Below are 17,572 nucleotides of genomic sequence, written 5' to 3'. Positions count from 1 at the left end.
TGTCTGCGATTTGTCACCACCATATTTCGCCAAGGCGCTCAAGGTCCACCCACAACCCCATTCTGGTAAAACTACCAAATATCACGAATCACTGCTCACCTTCACTCTTTCATTCCTCTTCTTTCCCGCCTGTGGAACAAACACCGACATACCCTCCAATCCCATTCTTCCCTCCAGGCCTTCAAAACTGCTGTTCACCACCACCTCTTATCACCCCCCATGCAAATCCTCCATTTTTTCTACTCCGTTAATCCACCCCAAACACACCTCCTTCAAATTCCCTGCTTTCCTTCCTGAAAGTCCCTGTAATGTCCAGCTTGTATACCCCATGTTCCCAACCCCATCCCTCTCCCTTCCACAGATCTCCTAATGTCTCTGTTCCCCACTGTTTTGTCCTGCCCACTCCCGCCCCTCTTGTGTCATGCCCCCCCTCCTCTCGCTGTGTGTTGTGTGTTAGCTCTCATACGAGCCCTGACAAGGTATACAAAAAAAAAAAACATGTCCACCAAGTTTCGTCGCAATCAATCTATAACCTTTTCAGATGTTCTGCTACATTTTGTTTTTGGCCTGATCTCAAAATGTTGAAGAATCACTCAGAAAATTATCTGATCCGGATCTGGATTTGGATCTTCACCAACAATAAGGATTGCTGTCCTTAGCCGGTCATCCACAAACATAAAAAACCCAAACAATTGCTTGAACACTGAGGCCAAAAATCGTGTGACAAACAGACAGATGGAGAGACAGAGAGACGGACAAACAAATGCTACGACAGACAAACATACTTGGTGAATTTTTTTTTGGCCAAGCAACAAATGCACAAATGGACCCAAATGCAATACCCTCTCCTCTGGCGAGGGTAATAACAACACTAATGATAAATAAAAAGCATCTCAAAATGCAAAGCCCATCTGTATCTACTTTGTCTTCAAACTAAACTTTACACCCTCACTATGCCTCTCCGAAAGGACCGTCTTGAATTACCCCCCCCCCCCCGCAGCCCCACCACAATCCACTTTCTCAACAATCCCCTTGAAGAAATCCTTTCATTCAAGCTTCTGGGTCTCGCTACCTGCCATGATCTTTCCAGGGAAGCCATGATCTTCAAATTCCCTGTTTTCCTTCCTGAACATCCCTGTAGTACCATCTTGTTTACCCCATGTACGCCACCCCAGCCCTCTCCCTTCCACAGATATCCTATCGTCTTTGTTCCCCACTATTTTGTGCTTCCCTCTTCCACCCCTCTTGTCTCCTGCTTTGTTATATGTTTCGGTGTGTTAGCTTTTACACGAGCCTCGACTTGGTATACAAAAAATATAATAAAAAAAGAAAAAAATTTGATGAAAACAGCACTTTACAATATTGTTCATTTTATTCATTGTGTTCTCCACAATCTCATTTATGTGTGTGCTTGAAGATTTTATGACAAAACCTCAATTGGTAAAAATGTTACGGCCTGGACATACACACTGAATCTCAATGACAAAGAAGGATTTCCAATAAAACATTCATGGCTGGACGACCACTTTACCGATAATGCCATCCTTACAAACGTTTATTCCTAATTGGGAGTAGAATGAGACGTGCCAAGTTTCAAATCTTTACGATCAGCAGTTTCAAAGATATGTTATTTTTTTTTGAGTTTAATCCAAGATGGCTGCCATACCACGTGACCTGAGACGTCAAAATTATCACTAAAATATTTCCTATGGGAGGGTTGCTCCAACTCTGAAAATTTTGTGTCAATCGGACAAGCGGTTGCTGATAAGAAAAAGGTTTTAAAATAATAGAGCAAAAAAAGACCAAAAAGGGTCGAAGAATAACAATAATCTCCATACAGTATAATGGAGCAAGTGTGTGTGATTATGTATGAATTTATGCGGGTATGTATGCATGTATGTATGTATGATGCTCTTCACCCATTGGTTGGACAGCTGACCTGACATCTTCCACAATTGTAACCTGATATGCTTCACCCAATGTAGCCAGCAGACACAAGAGAACCCCCCCCCCACCACGATGACCCAAAAGATGCAGAGGACCCAACGACCCTGAGGAATCCAAATACCTGAAACACCTCAAATAGACTCGGAGGCCACAAAAGACCTTGAAGAGTCAAAACACTCCAAAGACCCAAAATAACCCAAAGACCCTTAAAGACCAAACACACACACACACACACACACACACACACACACACACACACAAACACACACACACACACACACACACACACACACACACACGCACGCACACACACTTTAAGGCCATTTTTCCCTGCCAGCAGGCGTTAGCCCTTTCAGGTCTCATGACCATCTTCTATCATTGTTCCCTTTTTGAGACAATGTTTTTATATATTCCGGATGCCCTTCCTGACGCCAACCATTTTGTCACCTCTTACAACATGCAGGCATGCGGGGTACCAATTCTACACCGAGGCACACACCGGGATAAGCCCATAAAAGATCATGAAGACAAAAAAGACCAGAAAGACCCAAAATATCCAAAAGCCCCTTAAATAGACGAAAAGGCTCTGAAGATCCAGAGGACCAAAAAGACCCCGAAGACCCTTCAAGACTCTAAAGTCTATAAGGACCCAAAAGACCAATAAAGATTCTGAAGACCCAGAGGACTCAAAATACCAAAAATACCCCAAGGACCCAAAATACCCTGAAAGACTCTGAAGACCCAGAGGACCCAAAAGACCCCGAAGAATGAAAAGAACCCAAAGACCCTTAAAAACTCTGAAGAACCAAAAGACCCAAAATACCCTTAATGACTCTGAAGACTGAGGACCCAAAATAACCCAGACACTTAAAAAACTCATTAAGACCCCTGTCGATGCAAATTTCTCCAAAATTCGCATCATGGGTTTCAGGGTGATAAAAAAATAAAAGAATATTTCCAATTAAACTTGATTGATAATTAACTTTAAAAAGTCAATGTTTTTGGTATGTAGCACAATGTATTGTTTTAACTCTTTCATGGGAAATGTACTGAAATACAACATGATCATTACAAATATGTGCTTTAACATGTATCTATTTTAATAATATATTTGCATTTTAAATTACCTTATATTTATTTTCTGGAATGCAAGACAATCAATCTGTCCAGTAAAAAAATGTCCCTTATTCCCCAAAACACATTGGCCTTCCAAATAATCTTTAATCTTCCTTCAATATAATAGAATCACTGAGTATTTTAATTTTACTTATTAATGTATTCTTATGTATAAATAATTATATTCTGGTGCCTGAAAGTCTGGCTGGAAACAGGAGTCCATCTTAAATGGAATGTGTGTGAAAATAATGACCAGAACTACAATCAACCTTCAGTTCATAAGTATTCATTCGCCCTTCAAAATAAAGCTGATCTCCAGATGGTTGCTGCCACAAAGCTGTGAGTAATTATTTCCCCTGAACCCCAAAAACATCAGCTGTGGTGTCAGTATTTCTGGAGGATTCCAGTCTCACTGGATACTACATAAGAATTCAAAGTTTCCATGTTCTGCAGATCAGAGGAAAACGATGTGTCTTATTGAAGCACCTCTGAATTCTCCGTATCGATATATTTGATTGTTAACCTCTGCCATCGAAGATCAGAGGTTACTGTTTTCACCCCTTTCTGTTTGTTTGTTTGTTTGTTTGTGAACAGTATTACGGAAAAACTCCTCGACGGATTTCGACGAAACTTGGCGGGGGGATTAGGTATGGTCCAAGGATCATGCCATTAGATTTTGGACTTTGTCCAAAATCCAATATGGCCGCCATGGCGGCCATTTTGAAAAAATATTTGAATTTTTTTTTTTTGCATTTCTACATGTTTTAAGTGATTTCCAAACCCCCCCCAAAAAAAAAAAATTGTTGGAGAAAAAAAAAATTTGCAACTTTTTTTTCAACAAAATTTCGATTTTCTTTTTTTGCATTTCTACATGTTATAAGTGATTTCCAACAAAAAAACATGCCAAAATTATAATTGCGGCTGATTTTGGAACTTCAGGTGGATATACCCACGTAAAATAAATTTCTGTCTCAAGGAATGTAGTTATGACGAATGAATTGAATATGTAAAAGGGAAAGTTACAAACTATAACGCTGTTAGCACTGTTGACGTCAAATTGAATGAATAGGATATCAGGTTCATTTGAGTGACCTTGCAGTATTGGTGGCGGAGGTTTTGCACTCCACTGAGTGCTCCCCCTCTAGTTTGCATATGTTTTGCTTTGATGCATGACTCAAATGTACAGAAGGAATTTAGAATTCTCCGACACCCCGAAGACCCAAAAGACTTAAAAACCCCGAATATCCAAAAGATCAAAAAGACCCTGAAGACCCAAGAGGCCCCAAAGACACTTAAAGACCTCGAAGACCCAAAAGAGCCAAAAATTTTTTATATATACACAGTGCGAGATCAGAGCAAACACTTAACCACAATCTGTAACATTTATCTTTCATGTTAGCTTGAAAAAACTCCCCTATATTCTCCTGTTAAATGTGATAGGTTTCCCACATGATTCAATTTAAACTAGAACTACGTTGTCGATGGCACACCATCGCATATTCCTGCACGCACTGCTTTGTCCCATTAACATTCGGTGAAATTTTATCTTGCAAAATGGATTGACTTCTTTTCTATTTGATGTGCTTTATGACCAACGACTTACAATATTTACTAAATCAGAAGTCATTGCAAGCATGTCAACATTTCATGAAACATTAATTTAACACTGTCCAGCAATAAAGAACTGTGCATCAATTTAATCATAGGAAAGAATTGTGTATAATTTTAATTAAAGTTATTCATTATGAATTCGATAAATACAGTAAAACCTGTGACTGTTTGTCACTCATGGGGGCCACATAAGTAAGTTCTTTATAAAATAATTTACCATATACAATGGTAAATACACTTAAAAAAAATCCGCCCCCATGACCGCACTCCCTCTGGCCCGGCCCCTTGGGGTCATATCAAAATCCGACAGTGTTGTGCACTTCCCCATACATATATCTACTATGTCCCAAAGTTTCAAGTTCATATCTCAAACGGTGTAGGAGGAGCTATTTTGACCCCTTATCCACAAAGCACCCCCTACCCCCCAAGCACCCTCTGATCATCATGTGTTTAAAAAAAAATATGTTGTTAAATGTATAACTCATGAATATGTTTGATTTAAAAAGCTATAAGACAATTTTTTTAGTCGACCCCCATGACCCCAACCACTCTGGCCCGGCCCCTAGGGGTCATATCAAAAATCTGAAAGTGTTATGCACTTCCCATACATATATCTACTATGTCCCAAAGTTTCAAGTTCCTATTTAAAACGGTGTAGGAGGAGTTACAGGGTAAGACAGACGGACGGACGGCGGAGACAATCACAATATTCCCGCATTTCTTCGAAAGCGCGGGAATAATGATTCTCTCTTCTTTTCAGAGATTTTGATTCTTCACAAGAGTAAGTTGCGAGTGAGAAAATCGACACACCAGCCATATTTAGCGATGCTTCAACACTAAATGTGCGTTTAACCGAAGCGAACGTGCTTTCTGGTTTGTTTGTGAAGAACTGGTCCAGTGCTGTCATGCCAACATGACATCACCCTTCAGTGCTCTATATCCCGTAATCTGTTGAGCGCCATTTGCGCATGCGCAGTATCGGAAACTCTCCCGCAAAACTCTCTATTTCCTGCAAAACTCACAATCTGCCATAAAGTTTCTATTGGGGATTTTAAGGCCACGTGGATTGTAAGTTACGACCAAATGCGTAACTCACGAAGTAAACGGGCCTAGAATGGTCTGCTGATGTTTTCAGTGAGGTTCATTGGGGTCATACCTGTGATTGAAAAGAGCATTCCAAATTCACCTTCCCATAGACCGAATGCGTACTGTTGTTCAATCAAATCGGACAATACCACCACCTTATGTAAATAAATTTGATCATGTGACCCTTTATAAGGCATCTATTTATTACACTTAAACGGAGTAAAGAAGGGGGCAATTGGAAATTCCAACTTTGAGTAAAGGAACAGCAGAGAAGAGGATAAGAATGGACATATCTATTTATTGTGTATGTACAGTATATGTCGGGAGTAAATTGAGGAAAAGAAAATAATTTAGGATGGAAGGAGGAAGAAAGGAGGTGAGCATGGCTTTGGTAGAGAGGGGGGGAGAAGATTCGGAGGATATTGGAGGATGGGGATAGAATTCTGCCATGTTGGTGTAGAAAATACATAGACGACTCCAAAAGTGAAGGACAATAGGGTATCAGAATGTTTGTGTCAAAACAGAAGGGAGCTTGGAAAGGGACTTGTATGAGATATATCATTGAGGAGGGTGGAGGTCAGAGAGTTCCCCATGTAGACAGCCCTCAAAATAATTTACTGGATGATGACGTCATTCGCTTACAAATTGGTAAAAATAGAGTTAAACAAGTCAGCAAAAATGTTTAAAAAATGAAAAAGCATGGAGGGATGGAATCCCCCAAAAACATTCAAACAAGGTAGGATGGAATGACAAGGAAGGATTGACAAGGAATGACATAGTCAGAATGACACCACAATACAACAACACAATCCTTTTACGGATTGCTGTCATTGCAACATGTTGGCATTTTTCTGTCTCAATCCGAAAACAAATAAAACACACAATTACACCAACCCACACTACAAATCTAGAATAAACCAACCTCTAACATAGTAATCTTCAAACAATTGCTACTATGTCCAACTATAACAAAAAACTTCAAAAGATGTCGTGATGGCAATCCTTAAAAGGATTGTGTTGGTGTATTGTGGTGTCATTCCTACCTTGTCATTCCTTCAGACCTTGCTTGGCTGTTTTTTTAGGGGATGTCTTCCCTATATGTTTTGTCCTTTTTATGACCCCACTAAAGAAGTCAGAGGCATGATGTTGTCAGGTTGTCCATCTGTCCATACGTGCATATGTACGTCTTTGCTAATTTTCTCTGTTTTCTCTGCAATTGCTTATCTGATTGACACAAAATTTTCAGCAACGTTTTGTCACGTTTTTTTCTGACTTGTGTAATGAGAGTCGACGATGATGACTTGCACTGAGGCCCTACCAAAAAGTTCATGAAGTGTGGATTGTTCTTGGAAGATGAAAATCAAGACGAACAAAAGCAAAATGATATGTTGACATTTGTTATTGAAGAGAAGGAATAAGAGACTTTCAAAATGACTTAATCTGACCCTGAATAATTGGCGGGCATGCGAAAATACCCCTAGAAATCGTGATCTTCGAGGCATGTGAACTTCTATTGTGCGTGCACGATGAGGTTTGTTTCCTAAAATGGTTCACAAAGTTTCGAAAAGAATCCAAATATATTTGGAAATGTACTTGATGGAAAGTGGGGGCATGGCTACACAACAAAAGAGTTTGATGGAGAAACTGTATATGGTTTGGGTGCATTTTGGTTGTGAATACACAGGGGAAGTATAAAATCAACTTTGGGAATGATGATGTTTCCTCGGAATCATCTTCGGCCAGGGACGTGGGAGGTATGATGGCTGTTATAAATATCTTGTTTGTTTGATCCCGAGGCCATAATATATATTATGCCAGATTTTTACATCTATTGTTTGAAGGAGAAGTTTTGTGTGTGTGTTTGTGTGTGTGTGTGTGTGTGTGTGTGTGTGTGTGTGTGTGTGTGTGTGTGTGTGTGTGTGTGTGTGTGTGTGTGTGTGTGTGTGTGTGTGACAGCTCGATTGTAGAAACAGGAATTGAGAGGAACTCGAAGCCTCTCATACAAAAATATTTCTCGTATTTCTGATGTTATCGTGAGGTTAATTTGTATTGAGAAACCCACCAATCTGGCAGGTTAAAGATGCCCCAGCAAGCAAAAGTGATTCTCTGGAAACGCAAGAACAGTGGATGCCCAAAAGGCCTCAATAGCATTCATACATAGTTTCAAATGTCCCGCATTTAAACAAAGTCAGACAAAGTTGCTGAGATGTATATAGTATGCATGTCGTCCATGTATAAATATGAATGGAAATATTGTGATCATCTTTATGAATAGAAAATAATCTCCTCACCAAGAAGATTAATTTTGTCCACTTCCTCAACCTTTGGGATCGTTTCGATAAAGTCGAGACAATGCCCTTTATTTTCCACTTCTTCTGCAAATTGAGCAATTCCTTGTTTTCCATAATCATCATCATCTTGCAATGCTCCCAGAAAAACCCAATGGAAATGAGACACGATGCGAGCCATTGCGGTGGCTTGGAAAGCATCACTCGGTACTGTGCGAAGAAAAGATGGATATTCCTTCTTGTCACTCAGACATTTGCACGTTGATGCATAGCTTATCTGGAATAAATAAATAAAGTATAACAACATTTCCGTTTTTCAACAAATGACATTCTTTGTTTTGAGATTTAATAGAAGCAATATAATAACAAGTAATGTGTGATTTGTAACTTTCTAAATGCAAAACAAAATTTAAAATAAAAATATAAACTAGAGAGTTTATAGAAAACGATTCCCCTCACGTGAGTGTTAAAGTGTATACTTCGATTTTAATAAAATTATTATTTTAAAGATCGTTAAAAAAAACTCTGGAAGTTTAGCGAAACTGAAGTAATCTCATGCACCACCAGATTCACTGTGACAAGATGATGTTGAATCGCGTATGAGGAGATGGAGACTTTATTGATCACCATAAAATGCAACGTCAATTGGCATTATACATAGCCATATCGGCAGCCTTTTCTTCACCCCGATACTGTACCCTCATACATGCCATGACCTCTCATGCTACATATCGATATACAACATGGTTCTTCAAAGCATAATGAAGAAGATTTGTGATCAACAGTGTTCAAAATATGATTAAATTTAAATTAAGCTTTAAAGAGGTTTAAAAGGTGTATAGATCAATGAATTCTGGGTTTTACAACCGTTTTACCCAGTGTATATTATGTCACCTCATATAACACGTTACATTAGTTATTCATTCCTATTGTTTGTATCCTTTACAATGACCTTAAAACGTCAGTTTCCCGTTTTGAATTGTTTTAAATTCTGTTTCACTGCCAGGCAGCCAGCAAGAGTAAAAAATAATTTATCTCCCTCGTCTCTGTGCATGTGTAATCGGGATGAAATCAAAGCCAAATGAAGGTAAAACGGCAAGCTCGTCTTTCTATTTGTGTTCTGATTCATGTTCAAAACATAACATTCAACTTAAATAAGTTGTTCCTCACTTACAAACTGATCAGAGGACATGAACCAATTGCTTAACTCTGCCTTTCGCTTCATTTACGCATGGAAAAAATGAATCAATTTTAATTCAAAAATCTTAAAGTGAGAATGCATTGCTGCAATCTGCTGTGTGTGTGTGTGTGTGTGTGTGTGTGTGTGTGTGTGTGTGTGTGTGTGTGTGTGTGTGTGTGTGTGTGTGTGTGTGTGTGTGTGTGTGTGTGTGTGTGTGTGTGTGTGTGTGTGTGTGTGTGCATAAAAGCAGGCAGAGGCACCAAGCAAGGCAAGTGGAGGGGTTGATTTGGATGTGTCATCGTTTCTTATGTGGAGTGATAAAACCCCTCACGGCCCATGCTCTGTGTACAAGTAGTCTGGAGTGGCACCAGAAATCACAGTGACCCCCAAGTATGCATCGCCATTGGAGGGCTGCAAGGTGTCATTTCATTGGTGGGATGGCACTTGTTGAAACACCCAGTCGACATGACGTCACAATGGCTGTGGTGACGTGCCACTTTAATAAGAGTTGCGGGTGCATGATCGAAAAACGTTTGAAGGTGTGTCATTCCACCCTCGTTTCCAAAAGACATTTTGTCTGTGTGTTTTTGATAAACCTTTATTTCTTAACAACAAGCATCGCCTGATTTCTACCTTCTCATGGGCTTTAACCATTTTGCTGTTTTGAAAATCCCTGGACGAGTTATGAATTGGTCGAACAAACTCATTTTGTGATTCGGGCAGGTTAGATTCCATCCGGGGATTAATCTACGTGTCACCTCAAATGTAGTTTCATATAATTTGACCGTGTGTGAAGCGAATTGCTCCAACACAGTGGGATTGCTTTGACATCCCAATCATTGCAACAATCTAGTATTGCACTGATTATGCAAAAAAAATGCTTTTCAAACCATACAGCAAACTTTTATCCAATGTCGATGTTTTATTCAATATCTATTTTATAATGGAATAATAAAAACTGATTATTCTTCAATTTGGACCAAAAACCAGACATCGGAATAAGAGACGTCACACCTTCTTTTAATCTATTATTCATTTTGAACACGTTAAATTGCTGAAAAAGCTTTTTTAATCAATCGATGTCCATCCAGCAGGCAGGTGTCATCTAACCATGCATTTATTTGGAACAAATCATAAGCAATAAACAAAGGACACCGACACGTCACTGCAGATAACAAAACAAAGGATGACTCGATATTCTTATCTGGTCTCCTGTCATTCTACTTCACAAATTACATGTATGCGTACAAATAACATTTGTGAAAGCATCTCGCAAGTCAAAGTACTCTTAATTACAAGGTGTTTCATTGACTACATTCTCCTCAAAATTGATCATTCATGTGAGTGAGTCCTGACAAGTGGTGACTGGAAGTTTTCCAAACTTGTTCATTTGCTCCACACAGCATAAAATCTAAACTTATACAATAATTGAGCTAAGTGTTTGTTATCTCCTCCGAGATGAGGCATCAACGGTACACAAAAAGCATCCATATTGCACTTGGTATACATGACTTTGGATCGCTATACTTTTTAGCTCGCTATCATGGGCGAATGAGAAAAAAAATTAGGGGGTTTAAAAAGTGAAGCTGAGGCTGCCGAGTATTAGCTCTGCAGCCTGAGGTACAACACTGAACATGATTGGTCCAGTTCTATCACTTACCTACCACAGAAGGGACCATTGTGGGCAGGTTTACTATATCTATCTGTTCTACAATGGAGCAAGTCTATGTATGGATGTATGTATGTATATATATCGGTATGTATTTATATCCGCTCTTCACTCCTTCACTGGACAGCTGACCTGTTGTCACCCACAATTGTAACCTGAAATACTTCACCTAAAGAACCTAAAAGACCTGAAAGACCCCAATGACCCAAAAGACCCTGAAGACCCAAAATTCCCCAAAAACCGAAAAGATCCCAAATGGCCCAAAATACCTAAAATACCCTGAAGACCGAAAAACACGCCGAAGACCCTTCAATACCCAATATACCCCAAAAACCTAAGAAAACCAAAAGACCCTGAAGACCAAAAATACCCGAACGACCGTAAAGACCCCAAGGATCTAAAAGACCAAAAATACACTGATGACGCAAAATACTCGAAAGACCAAAAAGACCCCAAAGAATGGAAAACCCCAAATACCTAGAAGACCTCAATGACCCAAGACCTTGACGACTCAAAATGTCCCAAAGACCCAAAACACCCTAAAGACCCAAAACACCAAAAAGATCCCAAAGACCCTGAAGACCCAAAACACCCCGAAGATGCAAAATACCCTGAAGATCCTTAAATACCCAAAAGACCCCAAAGTTCTGAAAATGCCCCAAAGACCCTGAACACTTAAAAGACAAAAAACACCTCAAATATCCAAAAGACCCCAAAAACCCTAGAAACCAAAACACCCACAAGACCCCAAGTACCGAAAAAGCCCTGAGGACCCCACAGACCTAACATACCCAAAGGAACCAAGGACCCAAAAGACCCAGAAGATACAAAATACTTCGAGGACCCAAAAGACCCAATAGATCCGAATGACCGAGGACACAAAAGACCATGAGGACCCAAAATACCATGAGGATGCAACAGCATCACTCATAATGTGGGTACTCTGAAGGTACAATATTTTAACCTGTCACAGTTTTAGTGTACTCGACTTGTGGAATGACATCTCACCAAAACAATATCACAGTTTTTATAATAAACAATTCGTTCCACATTAAATCAAAGCAATAGAAGCATTGATATCATATTGAACCAATACACCACTTAACAGTCACTAATAAATAATTTTTGCCAAATCCAGGTCAGTGTGACTGAGTAAAGGACCTGATTTCACCTGTGGGATGTAGAACGGACCAAGAATACGGGCAACGATGCTAGAAAATGAGGAGCTTGCACTTCCAATTATCGCTCTTGGTTTGCAGATATTTTCTTGCATTTGTGCTATTTCTGAACCAATGAAACTTACTGTGGCTTTGACTGCTTTGTGAGTATTAAAACAGGCCTCATAAATCATGTAACCAAGAGTTACATTTGGAAGCAATAAATGGTTATTGTTAACTTCCTCAATTGCAAATATCATTGCCATAAGCCAGCGGAAGATCCTGGTGTTGAAACTGTTTGAAATAAATAAATTTGGTCAAAATATCCTTTTTGTAAGCAACAACCTTGGCCTGCACTGTATCATGTTTGATTATAAAATCTGAGGCTTCACAAATAATAAAAAAATGATAACTGTGACAGTTCAGTTCAAATGTAAATCTTGCATTACAATACTTTGAAAAACAGTTCAGTTAAAGCTGATAAATTAGAAAAACAAAATTAGGAAAAAAAAATTATTGCCACTCTTTCGATTTTTCAGAGTCCACAGCAAGATGATCGTTCTCTCATATATCTCATATAAAAGATAAGACATTTAACGACATGAAAGCAATGAACACAAATTAAAGAACTAAGAAATTTTCCCAAAAAGTTGAAACGGAAGCCTTTTCATAAAAAAAGTACATGACATCAAGGCATTTCCATATTTTGTTAATTTTTTTCTGACATTTATTTCATTATTGGAATGATATAAAAGGAGTTTGACACCTCGTTTAATAATAACGGTAATACTGCAATTTTTTGAAAGTTAAAGATATTCTTGAGGAACATGATGGAGCTGTGAAGTTCATTCTAAAATATATTATTGATCTTCCTAAAGGCCCTGTCACACCTTGAGGTTTTAGCCAGCGTATGCCAACGTATGAAAAATTTGTCTAAAACGCTGGCAAACGTCGAATACGTTATGGGTAAGTTTGGTATACATTAAGAGCACGCTGAAGCACGCTGGCATAAGTCGTAGTATGCCGAGCTCGTCGACAAATTTTAAGCATGATCAAAATTTTTCGACGTATGCCAGCGTATGACTCACAAGTTCAGCATATGCTGGCCATAAGTTGTAGGCACATTATGCGATCGTTGACACACGTCGACATACGTTACTTGTAAGTTACTCATAAGTCGAAACACGTCGAGGTAATGTTTAGCGTACCCGAAACTTATTTCTATCCTATGAGTAACGTGCTTTGAACCTATGTGTAACATAACTCCAATGCATATTGACTTATGTAAACGTATTTGATTGACATCTTCCAGACGACCACAGAACTAACTTAACGTGTTTCTAACTTACATCTACTGTATACTGGTGTATTAGCAGCGTTTAGGGGAATTGGTATATAAAAATGGGATTCACAGGAGGAACCCGTCAGTGTTTCAGACTCCATTTTGAGTAGATGTCCATGTCAGTAGTATCAGTAGTAGTAGTCGTAGTTGAGCGTGTCAGTAGTAGTAGTAGTAGTAATAGTAGCTCCATGTCAGTAGTAGTAGGTGAGCGTGATGGGGAGGATGTGGGTGATGATGGATCCTCCTTGTGTCCACGTCCACGGCCACGGCCAGGAGACTTCTTGGCAGCATTCTTCGAAGTTTTCTTCGGCATGACGATGATGTTGACACTTCGATGTCTAGCTTTGTTATGATTAATATCGTCGAGCGGCAGGGTCCATTTAAATAGCCGGGTGGCAGCGATTTAAATCGTTGAGCGGCAGCCTATTAATAGTCTACGCCACGTGATCGTCGTCGTCGATACGCTGCTGCACACTATTCATACTTTAGACTATCGTTGGGCATAGATTGTGAACGCCAACAACACGCTAAGCATTCGTTGGTGTAAGTTATCTATAAGTTATCGAAACGTTCTGTGTACGTTACTTATACATTATGCATACGTCCAACTCGTTATGAATAGGCCCAAAACTGAAAAAAACATCAATAGTTCAGCGTACGCCAGCGTTATACATACATTTTGATATGTTGCCATACGCTAGCAAAAACGTCAAGGTGTGACAGGGCCCTTACTTGAAACAATCTGGCTGTTGGGGCGAATCCCTCAACGTAGAGACAGGACTTGGTTTGGATGAATGAACACGGAAAAACCCAGCAAGCATGATGTCTCCTTGCTTCACAACACTCTGCAAATTCGGTATTACCATTGCCTCACATTTCCAATCCTCAGCTCCTGCTGCTTGGATGTATAACAAAATGATAAAAGAGAATAGAAGTTTATGCCGATATTTAAAACAAACTCGTTTCCTCGCAACACTGCACCATCGCTTCAATACATTCACGTGTTTCACCATCAATGTGTTGGAACTGAACACCTTTTCTCTTCGACAATAAACAATCACATTTATATACTGTTCTCTGATGTGTTTGCACAATCGTCTTTGGGTACAAAAAACTACACAAATGTAAATACAACCAAATCAATTTTCAGTTTTAATATTTAAATATGTCATTATTTTAATGGGAGTTTCATCACCATCAATTAGATATAATAAAATAAAAACAACATTCTGATTGATCACTTTGGTTAATCCACTTGAATATAATTATTCGTAAAATAGTTCTCTCCAAAAATAAATTTCATTTTAAAAAGTCCTCTTGGGGTAACATACTCACATTTTAATTATATCGATAAGACGAAAATTTCTTGCTTTGATGGAGTCCCTGTATGCTGAATGCATTTATTGGCTACAACGTATAAAGTGAACATGAGCATCCAATGGCTGTTGAATACTATTATATCAGGGTGACCAGGTCTGAGGAAATACATTTTGGACAGTCAGGCACGAGCTGTGACCATCTTCATTAAATATCTTCTTTAACTTCCTTACTTGAAGCAATCCAGCTGCCGGGGCAATTTCCAGAACATCGAGTCAGAACTTGGTTTGTATGAATGAGCACGGAAAAACCCACAAGCGTGTTATCTCCTTGATTCACAACACTCGAGTGGGCTGCTATTAGGCCACATTACCCATTGTTTGGTCGTATGCCCAATTTTGAATGTAATTATGGGAAGTGTACTTTTGTACATGTATGTTCATATCGACGAAATTGTAGGATTTTTGAATATAAGTATATATATATATATATATATATATATATATATATATATATATATATATATATATATATATATATATATATATATATATATATATATATATATATATCACCAAGATATGTACGAATTAATGATAAAAAATAAAAATGAAATGAAAAATGTGACAGTACTTCTACTCGCCCTCCCTCCTCACCTTCCATCCTCTTCCCCATTCACTACTCCCCCACTCCCTTCCTGCATCACGTCCGACCAGAAACAAACATTCTAAAAAACAATGAGAACACATTTTTGCCTAAAAATGCCAATATTCTTCCACTTTTCTCACCATTTTCTGGAAATGGCTCTTAAACCATCTTAACGACGACAAAAAAGTGAAATCAGATATCAAATTATAGTAAGGATAAAGTGGTAAGGGAGTCTGAATGAACTTCCTATTAAAGGCCATAATTTCACTCAAAATGAATTTTTGTCTTAAAACGCAAATTCTTCGTCCAATTTTCTTCCAGTTTTTTGCAATCGATTCTGAAACCATGTTAATGACCATGAAAAATAAAATGAGATATCGAATTAGAGTTACGATAAAGCCGGGAGAGTGTAACAAAATGCGAGACTTACAAAATATGCTGATGCAGAATGAACAAAATGGTGGCGATTTGATTTTGAAGTCTCTCCATGAATAGGGGAAGCCCCTCCCTGAACGGACAGACCGACCAACCGACAGGCGGAGATTATATACATAGCCAACTCGCAGATAACTCTGTTTAACCAGGCTGTTCTAAAGAAATAGTTCCCAATCGAGTGTGGAACATTTAGGGAGTTAGGACAGGAATGTCCTTTGACAACATAATGGCAGGGACCTATGGAAATTACGAGTCATGCAAAAAGTGACTTTAAGTCACCCCCCACCCCCCACTCTCCCAGCCCAAGTTCTCAACCCCCCCTCTCGTAGCTCTCTATTCTTTCTCAATCACCACACCCCAACGCTGTCCTCCACTCCACATATTTTCTTCAAGTCCTCAACTCCCCCCACCCTCACCCCAGCCTCTCAACTCAAAATCGACATCATAGTCATGAAATGTCAATAATATATATATATATATATATATATATATATATATATATATATATATATATATATATATATATATATATATATATACACACACTAGCGATACCCGTGCACCGGATAGCAGTACAACACAGCTGGTAGCAGACGACAGACCGTACACGGGGAATGACAAAAATATGGATTGCCCAAAACGCAAGTGGTACTATGGAACGCCAAGACTTCGCAAACATTGTTGGCATGTCCGCTAAGTGCCACAGCAATTTCATAGGGATCGTGTGACGGTGAGCCAAGTTTTTAGTGTGCAAGCTTGGTATTATATATATATATATATATATATATATATATATATATATATATATATATATATATATATATATATATATATATACACACATATATGTATATACATCTTTTGGCATGTATATATACTAGTATGGGCCCGTAGGGGCGGACCCCGAGGTGCGTGCCAGTATGTGCAGCTTCGTGCCTGCAGTATCAGGTCCCCGGCATCAATTCTGACGTCATATCAAACAAAGAAGAAGAATTCCCCCTTTCTTCCCCCTCTCTCCCCCCTTCTGTCCCCCCGCAACTCTCCCCCTCCTCTGTCCCCCTTCTCTCTCCCTCCCCTCTCTTGCCCCTCTCACCCCCTCTCTCGCCCTTCTCTGTCCCCCTCCTCTCTCCCTTCTCTTGCACCCCTCTAACCCCCTCTCTTGCCCTTCTCACTCCCCCTCCTCTGTCCCCCATCCTCTCTCTCTCGCCCCTCTCTCCCCCTCCTCTCTCCCCCTCCTCTCTCTCCCCCTCCTCTGTCCCCCTCCTCTCTCCCTCCCCTCTCTTGCCCCCTCTCACCCCCTCTCTCGCCCTTCTCTGTCCCCCTCCTCTCTCCCTTCTCTTGCACCCCTCTCACCCCCCTCTCTCGCCCTTCTCTCTCCCCCTCCTCTGTCCCCCCTCCTCTCTCTCTCGCCCCTCTCTCCCCCTCATCTCCCCCCTCCTCTGTCCCCCTCCTCTCTCACTCCACTCTCTTGCCCCCCCTCACCCCCTCTCTCGCCCTTCTCTGTCCCCCTCCTCTCTCCCTTCTCTTGCACCCCTCTCACCCCCTCTCTCGCCCTTCTCTCTCCCCCTCCTCTGTCCCCCCTCCTCTCTCTCTCGCCCCTCTCTCCCCCTCTCTCCCCCCTCATCTCCCCCTCCTCTGTCCCCCTCCTCTCTCACTCCACTCTCTTGCCCCCCCCTCACCCCCTCTCTCGCTTCCTCTCTCCCCCTCCTCTCACCTCCCTCTCTCTGAAAATGTATTCACAAATGTCTACCAAGCACAACGATTAATTCCAACCTT

The 17,572-nt window shown here is 39.9% G+C and overlaps 1 protein-coding gene across 1 annotated transcript in view; it reads right to left on the bottom strand.

Annotated features, from left to right (window-relative positions):
• The window catches only part of LOC147035821 (extracellular calcium-sensing receptor-like), a 95,206-nt gene that overhangs the window by 47,532 nt on the left and 30,102 nt on the right, over positions 1–17,572 (bottom strand). Inside the window, exons 3-6 of the mRNA XM_085869673.1 lie at positions 15,370–15,440; positions 14,129–14,494; positions 12,069–12,348; positions 8,052–8,325 (exon numbers count right to left, since the gene is read on the bottom strand). Coding sequence (XP_085725799.1) covers positions 8,052–8,325; positions 12,069–12,348; positions 14,129–14,494; positions 15,370–15,440 — 991 coding nt within the window. The remainder of the gene's footprint in view (positions 1–8,051; positions 8,326–12,068; positions 12,349–14,128; positions 14,495–15,369; positions 15,441–17,572) is intronic.

This window comes from Eptatretus burgeri, chromosome 1, assembly GCF_056783735.1.
Source record: "Eptatretus burgeri isolate ZD-2024b chromosome 1, Ebu_testis_v1, whole genome shotgun sequence".
In the NCBI taxonomy this organism is placed as follows: domain Eukaryota; kingdom Metazoa; phylum Chordata; class Myxini; order Myxiniformes; family Myxinidae; genus Eptatretus; species Eptatretus burgeri.
This window is presented reverse-complemented; position numbering and strand designations above follow the sequence as displayed.